General features: G+C 43.3%; 1 protein-coding gene across 30 annotated transcripts in view; it reads left to right on the top strand.

Moving 5' to 3' along the window:
* The window catches only part of Srgap2 (SLIT-ROBO Rho GTPase activating protein 2), a 220,056-nt gene that overhangs the window by 142,279 nt on the left and 59,257 nt on the right, over positions 1-18,520 (top strand). For 28 of the 30 annotated variants that reach the window (XR_013043236.1, XR_013043233.1, XR_013043235.1 and 25 more), the window contains 3 exons: positions 8,502-8,564; positions 15,392-15,607; positions 16,725-16,853. Coding sequence is in view for 17 of the 30 variants with exons in the window: in XM_042258095.2 (XP_042114029.1) it covers positions 8,502-8,564; positions 15,392-15,607; positions 16,725-16,853 (408 nt within the window). In the remaining 13 variants the exon portion in view is untranslated. Of the gene's footprint in view, positions 1-8,501; positions 8,565-9,444; positions 9,739-15,391; positions 15,608-16,724; positions 16,854-18,520 lie in introns of those variants that run through there. The other 2 variants (XM_042258099.2, XM_076547343.1) reach the window with 2 other exon arrangements.

Genomic DNA, 18,520 nt, shown 5'->3' with positions numbered 1-18,520 from the left:
TAAATATGAGAATGGGGTATCAAAATCACTCTGTATTATTATTGATTTGGGACCTATCTGTTTCTTCCATTTGATTTTGGGGTTTTGTTTGTTTTACCGTTTTGAGTTATTATTAAGATTTTGGTGTAAATTTAGGCAAAATTAGAAGGGGAGGAGAGGAGAGGAGGGTGAGGAGGGGAGGGGAGGAGAGGGGAAAGGAAGGAGAGGGGAGGGAAGGGGAGGGGAGGGAAGGGAAGGGAGAAAGAAAGCTCCAGAAAAGGACAGTAGTTAGGTATAGTAGTGTAGGCTTGTAACCCCAGCACACAGGAACCCAAGGCAGGAGCATTCAAAAGCTGACGGTCGTCTTTGGTGCACAGGAAGATTGAGACCTGCCTGGCCTGTGTCAGATAAACAAACAAATCAATCAATTGGAGTGTATAGTCAAGATAGAGGTGTAAGCTTCTCAAGAGATATCTCTCCTCCATTGGTTTTCAGTGATTTTATATTTTAGTGGCTTTGGGGTTCTTTTAATACTATGGTTTTTTGTTGTTGTTGTTGTTGTTTTATTTTTTTTAGATAATTCAATAAGAATCTGAAACAAGTAGTTTCGGATTTATAGTGTGTCAGGTTTCTTCTATAATATGACTTTCTTTTCCTGGGAAAATTCAACTATATCCATTAACTTCTGAGTGAAATGGCTATTGGTGGGATTAGTTTTTATGGTGCTTACAAACTCAAAAGATTACAAACATTATTTTTTAGCCAATATATAAGCTTTTGAGATTGACTTATACTGAAGCAGTGTCGTCAAGACTGGAACAGCCATTTGTAATTAGAAAGGCAAATGCAAAGTAGAAGGATTTACTGTGTAATAGCTGGATTTCTGAGAACTCAGGTTTCTCTTTCAGGCAAGCTTGACTGAGATAAGGGGAAAAAAATCCTTAAACTAAGATCATTCCATTTCTATTAATGCCTTTGAGATGGAAAGAATTACATTCTGATAGGCTCAGACATCAGGTCAGTGTCTATCTTTCTCAGCAGACTGTGAACTTTTAAACTCTCTGTTTTATATTCAAGCCACAAGTATATGACATATAATAGATGTTCTATAAATATTTGCTGATGGTTTTTTTTTTTTTTTGGTACATTCTCTAAAATCCAGCTGTCTTTCCCCCTTTCCAGAATCCAGTAATTAAACCTAAACCTACTTTGAACTGTAATCAGCTATCTCAAGAGGAGAAGTTATTTAACTCCTGTCTTGGTTGGTGGGCTCTAATCCTGTCACTTTAAATTTAGTGAGTTATGACTAGTATTTAAAAAGTAGAAAAGAATAGGAAATACAAGAAGTCACTATGCGCTACACATAGATTTTCATTGTAGAATACTGGATTATAATTTCAAAACTGAACCCCCTTGCCTCCTACCCATATTCAGAATATCAAAGCACTCCCAGTGTCTCTCATGTGGCAACTCCAAGCCAACCTTTCTTTAAAATATCTGTGCTGCAGTATAATTACTATTGTTATTGTTTGTCATACTAAAGAGTCACCACTGAGGCCTTGAGCTGGTAAGCAAGGCTTCTACCACCAAAGCATAGCCCTAGCACTCTATTGTATATTGTATGATCTCGATCTCCCCAGAGGGTAGGGTCCTGATGGAGTTCAACCTTACTCGACTCCTTGTTGATTTCCAAGTCAGTGAGTGAGTGGACACTAGCAAGGCCCTTTTTACACACAGGCAAGGAAATATGGTGGAAGGGAAATTTAGAAGTTATTTCTCAGCTAGGTCACCACTCTGCACCCCTATAACAATAACCCCCACTACACCGTGTTTTTGTTAAATGAGTTGGATGGGAGAGGCCAGCCCGGTTCATTTACCACCGTCACTAACATTGGCCCTGATACCTAATAGACCACTCCCTTAAGCTCTATCCTAACCTTTCAAAGCATTCTGGGCAAAGTGCCAGCTCAGGAACTCTTTGAAAAAGAGTGCCCCTGAAACCTCCACCCTGGATTTGGGGCATGTCTCCTGCTGCAGAGCTTAATAGAACATTTATAACCCTTTCCTCTGTGATCTGGAAATGTCCATTCAGTTTTAAACTAGGTTTTTGTTTTGTTTTGTTTTTTAAACAGTAGGCCTCTGATATATCTTTGGGGTGAAGAGAGGGTGCTAGCTAGCACTGATGGAGATTTGTGCACTTGAAAATTGGATCCTTTTTTGGAAAACTGCTGATACAGGCTCATGTCACAGAATTAAATGACCCTGCTGTTTCTACCTGCTGACAGCTTCAGCCTTGGGACCAACTGAAATTAGCTCCTACCACATGGCAGAGGCACACTTTCATAACACACACAAATAAGGAGGGATTCTGTGGTAGTAAAGGTTTTGTAAGGTAGAAGGGCATGTTACACTATGCTAGTCTGAATAAGTAGAAAATTAAATACTCAATGATTCTTCTGGTGCAGACTAACTTCAGAACCCATTTATAATTGGTGGGATTTTTGTTTGTTTGGTTGGTTTAAGCTAACAGACAAACCCACTGACAGTCAGGAACTAGATTGATTTAAGAGAGTGCAAAGATGGGGGAAGGAGCCGCAGAGAAGGCTCAGCGGTTAAGAGCACTGTTACTCCTCCAGAGGTTAGTTAGGTCCCAGAACCCACATCGTCTGCCAGCTTACAACTGTCTGGAACTACAGACCCCGGGATCCGATGCCTCTGGCCTCCTCAGGCATCTACACTCATTTGCACATATCCGCACGAAGACATGCACACTTATACAGAATTAAAAATAATAAAAATAACCCCCCCCCCAAAAGGAATGAGTGACAGTCCTACATTCAAGCAGAGGGGAGCACACATTTCTGCTGCCTTACTCTTGGGCACATGGGGGTTGGGGCGGGGGGCCGCTGCGGCGAGCTTTGGGACAATGCAGAGATGAGGCTGTGTCCAACCCTTAACTGTTAGAAAAGGAAGACTTCTTGCTGGTTTTGGAAGCACACAGCTGGAAGGAGCTGTTGTTGCAATCTCTTTTCTGACTATCCCTGCTTTTGTAGCAGGCAGAGTGGGGCTCCCACACTGGCCAAAAAAGGTTGTGATAAGTTTTAAAATAAAAGATCCAGATCTGAGCACACCATCACACTTCCTATTCTATTGTTAATTGCGCCACATTTCTATTCTAAATTTAGCCACCTTTCTTTTCTTTTTCTTTTTTTTTTCAGACAAAGATAACTATGCAAACATTCAAAAGAAAAACTTTACCCAAAGTTAACCCCCCCCCACCGCCCCCCAACTTCTGTTTGGTTTCCTGCAATGTTTAGATGACTCATTCTCTTCCAAGAAATTTTAAAGAAAAGAGATCCAGGCTGTGTGTTGGTGCACAAAGACTGCACTGTGAATTCCGTTTCTTCCCTGCCTAGAAACCCCTTTGCTTCTTTCTAGAGAAGGGGAAGCTCTGCAGCCCCCACTGTCTTGTACTGGCCTGCATGAGTTTTGTTGTTCCTAGGAACAAATGTGCTCCTTGTCTTTGGGTGGGGCTCCCTCTTAGCTTCCCAGCTCCTCCAACCCCTCTGAAGAGAGCTGTGCGGAAGCACTTCCTGATGCCGTGCTCTCCCTGAAGGCATGCAGTTAAGGCTTCTGAGATAGAGAACAGGTGGCCTTTTATCATCTGTGGAAGGAGAGACGCTGGCCAGTTCCTGCCTGACTTCTGGGTCAGCGATGCTCCTATTAGGAGCTTTCATTGTATATTTTAATTGAACTAGCTACACGTGTGTGCCCAGCCCCGCCCAGCCGGAGGGGAGTGGTAAATCTGATTGCTTCAGCAACTTGTTCAAATAAACAGGGGTAATAGTTCATTGGTCCTCCCGACTAATCAGAACACAAAAGGAAACATCTGCCTGTCTTAATTGCTGTTTTATTGGTTAGACTGTCCCTCCTCTCCCCCTCTCTTCCTCTTCCCACTCCTGGACTCCTGCTAGTTTATTTAAGTCACAGCTAAGCAGCATAGCATAGGGAAGGGTCCTATCTCATTTAAGCATAAGGATGGGGTGAGAAGGGCTAGAAGGCTGGGAAGGGTTGCTGCTGTAGCAGGAGGGTGGGCAGTTGATAGTGATACTCATGGTCACCGCTGGCATTGATTCTGGGGCAGATGTGAGTCATTTTCTCCTCTCTTCACCTACCTGCTTGCCTGTTGCTTCTGTGGAGCTCAGCCTTCCTCACCATGGGAGGGGTTGCAGGGTAAAGTTGTACATGAGATGCATTCTTTCTTGTGGCTTTTCCCAGCAGTTGAAAACTGCCCTCTTTCCCAGGTTACTGAGTGAAAGGTACTAGTAATAGGAAATCTAAAACAGGCAAGATGTCCCTGCAGCTTTCGTTTCTGCTTTCATCTGGGTCCTTGTAGAGAACTTGTGCATTGCCTTTTACTCTGCTCGGAAGCCAGCCTCTTTGGCTCTGATATGGGCATACTGTTAGAAATAAGTTTGAGCCACCAAGAAAGAGACCACCATTCCAACTGAAGTGTCTTTATAGGCAAAACTTTAATATTGATCAAGTGTGAACAAGAGAAATTTTATTCTTGATCAAGCACACAAGGCCAGGAAATGTTCTTGGTTTTTCTTCTAAAGCAGATGCTGATTGTCTTTTCCATTGGAGAGGGTCCCACCTCTCTCTTTCATGATTGGCTAGCTTTATAAGAATCAGCACAAAGGAAATAAGAAAGGGGCCAGCCACATGAGTTCCATGAATGCAGCAGGGCCTTTGTATGAATAAGAGTTTTACTGGGTGGGGGATTAAAGCATTTACATACACGTTTTACAAGGTGGGGGAGATAAAGATTTGAATTCTTTGCTGTAAACAAAAGTCTTATATGTTTGACAGAAAAGGCTAATGTTTAATATTTCTTACAATAAGGAGACAGGCAAAACATCGTGTAGAACCATAGAGTGGTGGAGGTTGGTGTCATAGTAAGCTTCAGCTGTCAGCTTGACACAATCTGGGAAGAGGGAGCCTCGGGTGAGGAATTGCCCCTGTCAGGTTGTCCTGTTGCATGTCTGTGAGATGTTTTTAAATTGCTAATTGATGTAAGAATGCTTAGCCCACTGTGGGCATTACCATTTCTAGGCAGGTAAGCCTGGGCTGTATAAGAAATTTAGCTGAATGTGAACCTGGAAGCTAACCAGTAAGCAGCATCCCTCCGAGTCCCCAGTTCCTACCTTGAGCTCCTGCCCTGGCTTCCCTCAGTGATGGACATGGGGCTGTATACGCCACATCAACCCTTTCTTCCCCTAAGTTGATTTAGATCAGTGTTTTATCATAGCATCAGAGAAACCAAACTAGGACACTTGGAAAAGGTCTTTTTTTTTTCTTCTAATTACTATTTTAGGTTAGCATATAAAGTAGTGAGTTTCATCCCCCGCCCCCCTTTTCAAGACAGGGTTTCTCTGTGTAGCCCTGGCTGTCCTGGAACTCACTCTGTAGATCAGGCTGGCCTCGAGCTCACAGATCCACCTGGCTCTGCCTTCCTAGTGCCGGGATTAATGGCGTGTGCCATCACCACCCAGCTCATCCTGGCATCTTAACACGTGTGTTGTTATATTTGTTCTCACTTGCTTCCCTCCCTCAGAGTTCTTCCTATGTTCCTCCCTCCAGCTGTTTCCCTTTCTTCCCCCAGTTAACACCAACTTCTGCTTTCTTATTACGTGTATTCCATTACTCTAGTTCCCAGCTCTCTCAAAATCTCTTCCTCCCCTTTGGTAATGGTCTTCCTAGATTCATGGCCCGCACATGATTTTAAATCAGGGTTCTTTGTGAGAGAACAAGTGTGGTGTTTGCTTTTCTGAATTTGACTTATTTCACTTAACATAGTTTCCAGTTACGTCCATTTTCTTTCAAAAGTCATGACTTCACTTTTCTTTATGACTGCATAAAATTTTCTTGTGTATATTGACCGCATTTTATTTCTCTCTTCATTTGTTGATATCCATCTAGGATAGTTCTATTTCCTGTCTATTATGAATAGTGCAGCAGTAAACATACATGTACGTGTGTCTCTGGTATGTTTACTTATAGTACTTTAGGTGTATTCCCAAGATTGATATAGCTGGGTCATAGAGCTCTATTCTAGTTTTTGAGAACACAGCATGTGTTTTTACTGTTTTCTTATGACACCATTCTGACTGGGGTGTGATAGAATCTAAAAGCAATTTAATTTGCATTTCTCTGATGGCTTAGGATCTTGAGCAGTTTCCAGATATTTACTGGCCATTTGTATTTCTTCCTTTAGAAACTATCTGTTCAGTTCATCAGCCCATTTATTGATTAATGATTTGGGCTTTGGGGTGTGTTAAATAGGCACCTTAGCCATTTGTCCTGGGTTTGAAACTCAACATCACTTACCTGGGTGTTTAATTTTTTTATGGTATTTGTGGATTCTAGATAACCAGATGCATACTTGGAAAAGACTTTTCTCCCATTCTATAGGCTTGCTTCACTTTGGTAGTTGTTTCCTTTGCTATACAAAATGCTTTTTCAATTTGCTGTAATCCACTTTCTCAATTTTTTCCTGTGCTACTGGAATCCTTCTCAGAAAGACCTTGCAAATGCATATATCTTAAAATATCTTCCCTATGTTTTCCTCTAGATCCAGATCTTACAGTAAGAGGGAAAGACTTTCATTTTACAGAGAGAAATTAAGTCCAGAGAAATTGACCAGAGCAGACAGATCATAGCAAGTGCTGTAGTTTGAATAGGAAATGTCCTTCATAGGCTCATGTGTTTGGACACTTGGCCCCCAGATGATGGCACTACTTGGGAAGGTTGTAGAGCCTTAAGGAGTTGGAACTTCCTGGAAGAAGTGGGTCACGGGTGACAGGCCTTGAAGTTTTATAGTCCATCTTCACAGCCTGTTCACCCTCTGCTTCCTGACTCGCCAGCTTCCCCATTCCTGACACCACGCCTTTCCCAACAAGATGGAATGTATCCTCTTGAACTGTGAGCTGCAATAAAGCATCCTCCCTTAAATTGCTTCTTGAAAGGTATTTTGTCAAAGCAAGAATATAACAAACACACAGCAAGTGATAGCTGAGACTAGCAGCAACTGTTGTGATTGCTAAGTTCCTTCCACCCTCTTTTTAAAATTACCAAGTACAAAACACATAGCTATTCATGATATATTCCATAATGAATGTTATATGTTATATTCCATAATGAATACCCTAATAGGAAAAAAAAAAAAAGCAAAGTGGCAAAACAGTTTTTAAAATGTTCAGACTTGGGCTGGCAAGATAACTCAGTGGGTAAAGGCACTTGCTAACAAACCTGACAACCTGAGTTTGATGCCAGAAACTACATGTTGGAGAGCTGACTCATGCGAGTTTTCTGTCTCCAGTGTGCCCTGTGGGAGGCATGTGTGCACACCCAACACACACACCCCTTGAAAGAAGCAGTGTGAATGGAAAGGACTAGTCCCTTGCCCCAGAAATGAGCTATGATGAGTGTCACTTAGGGGCTGGAGATGCAGCTCAGTGGTAGAGTGCTTGCCTGGCCCCCACAAGACCTCAGGTTTAGTTCTCAGTATGGATAAGTAAAAATTTAGACGAGTGCTTGGCTGTTGTAGTTATCTGAAGGACAGTACCTTGGTGATACCAATCGCTTTTATTCTCTGCTTTCTTGGGCTTGGCTTCTAACACTCAGTATAGAAGATACATTTCTTTCCTGCTTCCTCATTCTTTTGTTCCTCCTGTTCTGTGTGGTTAGATGCCAACCCAGGGTGGGCAGCAGCAGAGGATCAGAGAGCTACTGCTGCTCCGAATTAGCCAGTTGGAAGCTCCTCAACATATCGAGTCAGGTAGTATTAACTAATTGTTGCAGGGAGTCATTATTGAAGAACCACTGCCTCGGGAGTTTGGGAAAGAAATGAAACAAGCAAGAATTGGGTGACCCTTAACATCTGTGCCAGAAAACACAAATGCACTCCATGTTAGGTGGTTTTTCCTTCTGTGGAGAAGGAATGCGCAGCCAGTCCTGTGGGTCCTAGCTTCTGCGGTTTGTGTGCTCTCGGGTAGACATCAGTACCTTCCTGCTTGGAGTTTTCTGTTGAGTTTAGAGTCTTTGGAGTCCGTGGATATTTATATCCTTTTTTCTGTCTCATCCTATTGTACCCCTCACTTGCCTTAGTAATCCAATGGAGTGTTTGCCTGCAAATATCTGAGAAAGCATGTTCTACCTAACTACAGTTACTGTGTAGGATGTGGCTTCCAGGCCTGCTCTTGAGACCAATTGAAAAGTCAGAGGCTGTAACCCATTTTCCCTTTACGTGATTACCTTTACTGGGCTATAGAACGAGCTCGTTTCATTTATTAAAACTCTTTGAGTAATCGGACCATAATTGGTTATCTGGTCGGCTGGGTTAAGTCATGGGCTGTCATTGAGTCTGTGTCGTTTGTAGAGTCTGTGCTGCTCCTGCCTTTGCTGCCACCTCCCAGCTCCTTCTGTTTTTCCATTAACCTTCCTCCCTCTTCTCTTTACAGAGTAAAGAAGTTGGCCAGCAGCTCCAAGATGACTTGATGAAGGTCCTGAACGAGCTTTATTCGGTAAATCAGATCCCAGGGAGAAGCAGCATTTGGAAGTTTGCAGCCATAATCACGTCAGCAACAGAACTTAGCTGAGGCTGAGGACCGTGCACATTCCCCATTGGGGGTGACTCCACCCATGTGTTTTTCCACACTCAATTTTTTTCTAAACCAGATGAGCCAAAAAATATTTTTTGCAGTTGTGCAATCTTACTGTGGCTTCATCTGGGGCACCACTGAAAGAGCAGCCAGGGTCTAGGTTACCAGCACAGCTGTCACCATTACCAGCAGGCCAGGAACCACAAACTTCATGCAAAGAATGTGGCCCACATTGCACTGCTCCTTGTCGGAAAGCATGTATAGTCTTAAGTTGTGCATTAACCCTTAGGTTAATCGTGGTTTGAGTTAGAGCAGATGCTGTAAAGGGAAGCACAGATCCCTAAAGTCTGCAGTGTGAAGTACTGTGTCAGGCAAAGAAAATGGTGCAGAAACACAGCAGAGAGGTAAGCTATGGGCTTGGAGCAAAGAGCACAGTCTGCTTCCAACTCTCTCAGACTGCAGGCTCGTAGGCTGGTATGTCCTCTGTGCCCCAAAAGTGCTGGTGCTTAGTTTCTGTCTGCCATGTTTTGTTAATTATTTTGAAAACATTCACCCCCCCCAAGAAAGTCCCTCTTGCCATAGAAAGAACGCTTCAGTTGTACACCTTGTGCTTTTATAGACCCTTTCCGAAGTTTGGTTGTATCAGCACTGTGTGTCATTTTCCAGAGTTGCCCTAATCTAGTTGAAGGTGAAAATGATTTTCTGTGGTGACTTCTCCCTCCCTCTTCCCCCTTCCTTGCTTCACCCAGTGGTGACATGCGTCACAAGCATTTGAGATCAGAGAATTCCATATTCTCGATCCAGAAGCCGAGGTGGGGCCATTACACCATGGCAACTGTTGGTAAATAGAGGAGAGTGGTCATCTGATTTGCCTCCAGTGGTGCTCCAATTGTTTTGAATTTCTATGCTGTGACTCTTACACTCTGAAGCCAAATAATAGGTGGTACCCTTTGTGCCCCAAGTTTCATTTCTCTCAAGTGAAGTTAAGACTTTTTAAAAATAGAAGCATGGCATCGTGGGCCATTTTCAGACCGCATGAGTTTCCTGGCCTTCTTTTCATTGCTTTACTTCTCTTTACGTTTAGAGCATCTTGAAGGTACCAAGAAGGACTGAGACTTGCTTCCGTAGGGAGTTCTCTAGGATAACAAGTGACAGATGATTGGAGAACTCCTTTTACTTTACCAATACAAAGCATCTCGGGCCTTTGCTGTTTGCTGCTGTTTCTCAGGAGTCAAGCAGCAAGCCTCACACCAGCTCAGATCCAGCATACTACATTTGCAGTGAGGCAGCAGAGGGAGAACTGTGTCTGAAGAACTGTTAGAAAACCGTGGAGCTTGCTGTTCGGTCTGGTGAAGGCCAAGCTGGGAGACCCAACCCCCAGCCCCTGTTTACTTATTTTTAATAGTTATTCTGTATGTGTATAAGGAAGTATTCTTGGAAGTTGTTTCTCTCCTGCCACTTTGTGGGATCTAGGCATCAAACTCAGGTCATTAGACCTTACCTACTCAGCCATCTCCCAGCTAAGACTTCTATGATTAGTCTTCAGATCAATATTGGCCAGTTGCTTCTGAGGCCACCATGTGCCTTCAGTTACTACAGAGCATAAAGCCTTCTCTCTAGCATTCACATGCAGAACTGGTGACTGTGCTGCCCCTCTGCTTTGAGATGAATTGGTATACTTATCATTTGTCCAAGTCCCAAATAAGACTTAGATATTTACCTCTAAATAGAAAGAGAAAAATAGAAGAGGACATCAAGAAGTTTCAGAGAAGGCAGAAGAGTCTGGTACAGTGAGTCTTAAACAGGGTGATCTCCTCCCCCCCCCCATCCCCACAAAACGGAATGTGTGGCAATGTCTGCTGATGTTTTCAGTTGTCACACTGGAGGGGTTGGCAGTCTAGTGGCATCTGAAAAGTAGGGGCCAAGTATGCTGCTAACATCCTACAATGTATAGCACAGTTTAGCACAATAATTATCCAGCTCCAAATGTCAGTAGTACCAAGATTGAGAAACCTGGGTGTGTTGGCTCTAGGCTACTAATTTAGACACCTGAGGGTCTACGTTGTCTTGACTATTAGCTGCAAGAAGGGATATCTCCCACTGCAAAAGTCAGCATGATGGTGAGAGTTGATGTGAAATGTGTTGGTTTTTCATCCTATTCTCCCCCAGAAGCAGCAGCAAACACTATGCTCTGACACCTGCATGCCATGGGGCTGTCAGTGATCAAGGAATTCATATTTTCAAAATATTATACTATAGTTAAGAATCAAGTGAGTTTGAAGATTTTATATAGGTCATTAGAAAAGTTGTAGGATGGTATTAATCGTTGTTGCTTATGTAGGGTAAGATAAGTTTAGGACTGCTCTGAAATAGCCCTGAGATTAGGGTGACTATCCATCCCTTTTTGCTGATTAGCCTAGTTCTCATGAAGAGAGAGCCAGATGTGGTCAGACACCTTTAATTCAGCACTTGGAAAAAGAAGCCAGTGGATCTGTTGAGTTCAAGGCCAGCCTGATCTACATAGTGAGTTACAGACCAGCCAGGGATACACAGTTTCCTGGGACATATTTTTAGTGCTGAATTGGTAGTCTCGAGGCAAGCAGGATGTTAGTCACCCTGCATGAGATAGTGGTTTCCTCGAGGAGGAAGTTGATACTACTGCATGCTGGCTTTGGAAAGCTGTTTGCTGTACACAAACTCTTCGAGTGTTAGGAAGGGAACAGGGAGAGTTTCTTCTAAGAGTATTTCCCTTATTTGCTCTACATAAGAAAACAGGAAAGGATCTCTGCTTTCACTGATCCTGTCAGCAACAGAAATTATTTGTGATTCATGTGGCACTGGAAAAAAGAGATCAACATATTAAGAAACGCTCTATATTTCTCAGTGCTCTTCTGTAACTGCTCCTAACACCCATGGATACTTCTTTTGAGGGGACCAGTTACTCAAGGGTTGATAATCTAAGTACTTTCTGATGACCCAAGGGGCAGAACCCAGATAGTTCTAAATAAAGATGCCTTTGAACAAGAGATCCAGAACCCCACCAGAAGTAGCCAGCTGCTCCTCTGCACCTTCCTCTTCTGCTTCAAGGGGCTTTGATTTCCCTGACTTAGCATTTTGTGCCGGGGGAGTTCCCCACAGCTGTTCCTTCAGAGAGCAGTCCCAGTGAGTCTTGCACATGTGTATGCCGGTCCATTATCCCCTCTTCATCACAGTGAACGGGCTAGTTTATAAGCCATGGTAAAGTGGTTTTCATTTTCTTTCTGATGTTGTAGGAATGCCTTTGAAGTCAGAGTGCAGTGCTCCCAAAGCACTCTGGGATTGTCTGCCTCAACTGTAGAGAGGCTGTGTCTGGAAAGTCCCAGGAAGCCCCCACAGGAAAGAGTGTATATGGAGGCAGGGAAGCCACATGGATTGACTCTGAAGAGCCAAGGAAACGCTAACTTGAAAGAGAGAGAGAGAGAAGAGGTAGTGGGGCACTCTGGGACTGTCTTTATCCCCGAGGTTTTAGGCTTCTGTCTACCCGAGTCCCTTGGTTTGTCTCCTTGACTTGGTGCAGCAGCTGGGTGCAGAGCTGCTTTAAATTGACATGCAGCACCTGTTCCCTGGAAACACTGTCAGCTAGCAGTCCCTTTTATTGTGTGTCTGTTCGACACTATCAGTAGGCACTAGGGATACAAAGACGAGTAAGAGACAATGCTCAACTCGAGGCATTTCATTTTAGTGTTGGGGGAGGGATGAGTAAGTAAATGAGGTGACTTTTACATGTCTGGAGGGGAGGGAACGGGTCATGCTCCTCAGAGAGGTACAAGAATTGAATCTTAACTGCCAGTTGACAAGTACTCTTAGGTTTTTCTTACCCTATATTCTCCCTAACTCCCTTCACTGAGGTCTTATTTCACGGTGCTGTATCTTTTCCATTCTCATTCATCTCTCTGGGGCTCTTATTGATAAATTTTTCAGCCTTTTCTTCTCTCTATACCATGTTTCTTGTAAATTGCCTATTTTGATCTTGCTTATTCTAGAAAACATTGGGAACCTCCACATATGTATATAGGCTTTATAGACAGAGTTTCTTTGTAGCCCTGGCTGTCCCAGAACTCTCTCTGTAGACCAGGCTAGCCTCGAGGCCAGAGATCCACCTGCTTCTACCTCCTGAGTACTGAGACTAAAGGCAGGTGCCATCATGCCTGACTGCTTGCTCATATTTTAAAGTGAGCATATATGACATTTCCCAACTATGGAAGAGAATGCAAAGAAAAAGTAATGCTATCTTTAAGAATCTAATTTCTTAGATTGGGTGATGTTTTATTTTCTTGCAATGAGAGCTTTATTTACATTCTTGAAGGGCAAGGAACAATAGAAGTTGTTTTATTCATTGTTACCTAGTGACAGTTCTTTGAGTGCTTTCATTTCCCAGGTGCATTTGCCATGTTTCTTCCATCCTGTACTACATAAAATAAAAATTCACTGTTTTAAAAAGTACTTGTAACACTGGACATTGGTGGTGCACACCTTTAATCCCAGCACTCAGAAGGCAGAGGCAGACGGATCTCTGTGAGTTCGAGGCCAGCCTGGGCTACAGAGTGAGTTCCAGGACAGCCAGAACTGCTTCATAGAGTTTCTTCCTTGAAACCACCACCCCACACACACACAAAAAGAAAAAAAAAAATGACTGTTATAATGCTTTCCTCTAGTGCTTGAATTCCTTAACCACATTCAAGTGAAAAAAAGAAACAGGAACAGGAGCCCCTCGTCTGTCCTTCCTCAGACAAGATAGCAGATGCCTTTCTTACCTTTAACCAGGAAAAACAGTGATCTAGTCAAACTTCCTAGAAAAGCCTCCTTAATGCCATTAGTTGTTGGCATACAGAGTATAAGCAGGGTGGTACTTCCAGGAAATGATATCAGGTTTGGAGTAAGGTGAATATTTAAATTACTCTATCTAAAATGAGACATAATTGAGACTGCACTGTACCTCTATATGCTTTATTCAGTCTTACAACTCCAGATGATCCTAAGTACACCTGCAAGGTCTCAGGATTCCCCAGCCTCAGCACCACTGACATTCCAAAACAGACACTTTTTTGTTATGGACTTTCCATATATCCCTATCTCTACATACTAGCAACCTGTAAGTTATTAAAATCAAAAATATTTCCAGACGTTGCCAGTTGTTACTTGGGGTCTAAAACAGCCCCCGATTGAGGTACGCTCTCAGTTGGGCAGGTTCGTTCCTAAGGAGATCAGTTTCTTTCTTTAGGATTCCCTCAGCTGTCTCTATCTTTCCTCCCAGCGAGTTCAACTACAGTCCTAACCAGAGGACAGTCACTGTTACTTAGTGGGTAAGAGGTGGACTTTGGAGTTAGATAGACCTAGCTTTGAAGTCTGGCTCTGCCATTTACTAACTGTAAGACTTAGGGTGCCATAGGTAATGTCATTGAGACCTACTTCCTTATCTTTAGAAGTACAAATACTAACGTCTTTCATAGAGTTATTGTGAGGATTAAGTCAAGTGGCACACATAAAACTGGCACACAATGTAACCTGAATGCTAGAGATTATTTTTCAATAATGCTTTTCTGTTGTCAGCCACAAAAGTACACCCTCCTCCTAGACTTTCTATTCCTCCTCTTCAAAGAAACCTCATGGCATCAAAGTTTCAGCACTCATGAATTTCCAATTGCTTGATTTGTTATCAAGTGTTTTAATTTGGAAGCTGCCTGTGTGGAAACAGAAATTTCCTACAGAGTGGGGTCGGCCCCTGTGTGGCTGGAAGTAATATGTTTGGGAGGGCTGAAAATTAGCTGAGATTCTGTCTTCCTGACCTTCTTGCTAAGAAATAGTATTCAATTCCTGGACAATAGCTCTTTTGGAAAATTTGAAAATTACATCCTCCCCACTCCCACCCCCCATTTTTTTTAAGGCAAGGTCTATGTAGTCTTGGCTATGCTGGAGCTTACTTCGTGGACCAGACTGGTCTTGAACTCACTGAAATCTTCCTGCACAACTTCTGGAGTGCAGGAATTAAAGACATGTGCCACCACACCTGACCGATGTCCCCCTCTTTATGTTAACTTTCTGCTGTGGCCAATCCCAGTTACACTTGATATGAACTTTCTTCTTTCCCAGCCTCTTATCTGAATTGTGCAAGTCTACGGCCTTCACAGGACATTGTCTAGGGTATAGAATTACTACATGAATGAAACTGACAGGGGGGGGGGCACTTGGCACAAAGCTGAACATATATTAAGTACTCAGTAAATGGTAGCCTCTATTGATGCGTTTCTGTGAGAGCAAGCGTCCAATGGAGATGAAGCAGACCAGAACTTTGGAGCCTTTTCCTCTTCCTTACTGTATATTTGAAAGTTATAAAAATGTAGACTGCTCCTTTGGTCATGTTGCCTTTTGCCCTTAGGGTCTGAAAGAGGTGTTCTTATTTCCTGCTTTACTTAGTATAATGAGGTTACTCAGCAGTAGAAATTATTGAGCCAATATAAAGGTCATGCTTACAGATAATATGAATAAAAGTAAAAACACTAATAGAGTTAATATGGAATCATTGCAGTAACCTAGCCTATACTTACATGTAGTCCTTAATAGACATGTGCTGAACCAGACACTTCTGGATTTCCCCCTAGAAGAATGTGAACGTTGATTGTTTCATGTAGGAGAGGCCCGACTGAGTCTGTTAGTCTGTAAAAGCGAGTTGACACCATTGGCTTTACCTCTGGGTGGGGAATGTCTTGCAGGTCATGAAAACATATCACATGTACAATGCCGACAGTATCAGCGCTCAGAGCAAACTGAAGGAAGCAGAGAAGCAGGAAGAGAAGCAAATTGGTAAATCAGTGAAGCAAGAGGACCGGCAGACCCCGCGCTCCCCTGACTCCACTGCCAATGTCCGCATTGAGGAGAAACATGTCCGGAGGAGCTCAGTGAAGAAGATTGAGAAGATGAAGGAGAAGGTATATGTGCTCTGGCAACTATAGAGACAGAAAGGGATGTTCAGAAGGCAAGGTTGATGGTAATTTCCCAGTAGCTGTCATGAAGAGCTAAACAAAGCAGCCCTGGGTTCCTTTAGTGCCTAATGAACAAAGAGTCCTTCTGTGTCTTGCCGCATGCATCCTAGCTATTGGAAAAACCTAGGCATCTGAACTCTCAGACTTTAACTTCAAATATATTGACAAGAATCAGTAGTCACCTTCCTCAGCTCATTTTCTATGGGAGGCCCCCTTTCACTTTGTCCCCAGGGTACTCTTGAGGAGGGTGAAGTGAGAAATATTTAGATAGAAGGCTAGAGGGGAGAGAAACAGATGGAAACACAGGATAGCCTCAGAAGGGCCTGGATCATAATCCACCAGCCCCTTCTGTCTCTTCTAAGGGCCTTTTATAGGAATACCAAGGGGAAGAGCAAAAGACACAGCCAAATGCAGACCCTTTCCAATCACCTGGTAGCCACCCATGTGATCAAGCAATCTGCTAATGCAGCCCTGCTTGGTAAAGCAAGCTCAGATCTCACTAGGAAAGCTTTGTGGACCGCCACCATTTTTGAAATCAAGGGACATGTCCTTTGAGAAATAGGGGAGACTGTAGACCTCTGTTTTGGCTTTAGATACCAGTGTTCAGGGGGAGAGGTGGAAGTCCATCTCCAGTGTGGCAGCAAGGATGGAGAAGAGTACATGAAGACAGAATCAAAGTAGAGGACACATCTGGAGCACATTCATCTCATTAGTCAGATGAGAATCCAGCTTAAAGCAGATGCACACAGGGAGTAGCAGCAAAGTGGAGACTCTTGATGTGTTATCCTTCAGCTCTCAGAACAGTTTCGATCCCTTTCTTAAAAAGGAATAGTGATAGGTCAGCAAGATGGCCACTAAGCCTGACAACCTGAGTTCAATCCCAGGAACCCACATGATAGGAGAGAAATGATTTCTACAAGTTGCCCTCCAATCTCCACAAAAACATAAAGGCATGTGTGCACATACAAACACACACATGCCACATCACATGAAATAAGTAAACATTTTAAATTTTTTAATTAAAAAAAAAAAAACTAAAAGTGCACTTGTGTTTTCTTTTTAGCGACAAGCCAAGTACACAGAAAATAAGCTGAAGGCCATTAAAGCCCGGAATGAGTACTTACTGGCTTTGGAAGCAACCAATGCATCTGTCTTCAAGTACTACATCCATGACCTGTCCGATATTATCGATGTAAGTACTTAAAGCTGGGGTGGGAGGCTGTGGGCATCTCTTACCTCATTTCAGAAACGTGGTCACTTGTTCCCCGTTCTGTGTTCAGACACCTTGGCCATTGTGAGAGCAATTTGAAGAGAGTAGTCATGATCCATTGTGTAAAGGTGATGCACTTGACACTTGGTACCACTCACTCCCCAGAGCTGTCATGGGGGAAGCAATGCCGTCTGTAGCTGTTGACTGACATTCACAGAGTTTAGTGATTTACCCAGTCAGTAAAGGGCTGAGACACGGTTACTCCAGATTCCGATTCCTTAAACCCATGTCGTGACTGCTGTGCTCTCGTTCGTCAAAAAGTGGTCTCAACCCATGTCCGTGACTGCTGTGCTCTTCTGTTCGTCAAGAAGTGGTCTCTTGCATCAGAAGCTTGTAGAAAGAAGCAGTGACAAGAAGAGTTAACATGCCTTGCTTTGTGTTTATGTATCAGTTCATGTTTCTTGATGTTCTCTCCTTCCATTGTCATAACACCCTGTGGATACACGATGCTGTCTTAATTTGTGATCCAGAGAGTTAAGAGACCTACTTGCCCAAGGTTATGGGTTTGCATTGTGCTGCAGATTAGGGTCCTGTCTAGTAGCATCCAGATGCTGTTGATATCTGCCCCGTTCTCTTTTGAGAGGTGGCACAAAAGTGGGAGAGAGAAGGGGATTAGTTTGCATGTGTGTTTTGTAGGCACTGGGGACAGCCATTTGTCTTTGACCTAATGGGTTAATCTTTGCTTTGATTTCTTACCGCTTCTCCTCGATCTCTGTGTCCTAAAATGTCTCTCACATTCAGACTGCAATCGGGCCCAATTCCTGGGCCAGTTTTCTATGAAGCTATAGAGGCACACCCTTTCTCGTGTCTCCTTCCAGTCACCCACGTGGGTCTGGAGCCAGCTGATTGAGCATCCGCAGTCCAGTCTCTAGGACATCAGCAGTGTTCTTCCTGAGACCTGGTGTTTGCCTTGGGTTCTTGGCAGTAGCAGCTGAGCTTTGCAAGACTGGCCAAACTGCACATGGTTCTCTACCTGGGTTTCTTTACAAGCACACCTGCTATGCTTTCCATCGTGTGGGGAATCTGGGCTCAGATTCACTATTATATAACTAGGTAGCACATCTTAGGCTTGCTGTTGAACTGTTCTGGAACACTGCTTTATTTCCTACCCCTCTACCCCTAGTAAAATAAAGACCGGGACTGTTTAAATCTGGCCTACATCAGGGTTGCTGGGGGGATCTTTTCTAAAATACAGACTGGTTTCCTTTCAGCCAGGGAGTGTTGATCAGTAAGTAGGTTTTTGGCCTCCTAAGGCCTTAGATGTCATCATCTCAGCTGGTAAGTGGAGCCCTGGTCTCTGTTCAGGCTCCTCTTTGTTCTCTCCACTTGTTGATGCCAATCTGAACACTGTCCTTCAGTGGAGGTCAAAACCCTAACCCAGTCCTTTCATTCTTCTCCTTCACTGTTGGTAGAGGCCCATTCTCAGCACGAGGAAGACAGTCACTTTTTATGCTCACTTTCTACTATTTAAATCTCACATTTGGTAAAATAATTAAGATTTTAAAATTAGGCCAGTCAGGGTATCGCACCCCTTTTACTGGTTTGTTCTCTTTCTTTTGCCTCCAGAGGATATGTGTACCAGTTTAAAT

This window comes from Peromyscus maniculatus, chromosome 11 (assembly GCF_049852395.1).
Source record: "Peromyscus maniculatus bairdii isolate BWxNUB_F1_BW_parent chromosome 11, HU_Pman_BW_mat_3.1, whole genome shotgun sequence".
Classification (NCBI taxonomy): Eukaryota; Metazoa; Chordata; class Mammalia; order Rodentia; family Cricetidae; genus Peromyscus; species Peromyscus maniculatus.
This window is presented reverse-complemented; position numbering and strand designations above follow the sequence as displayed.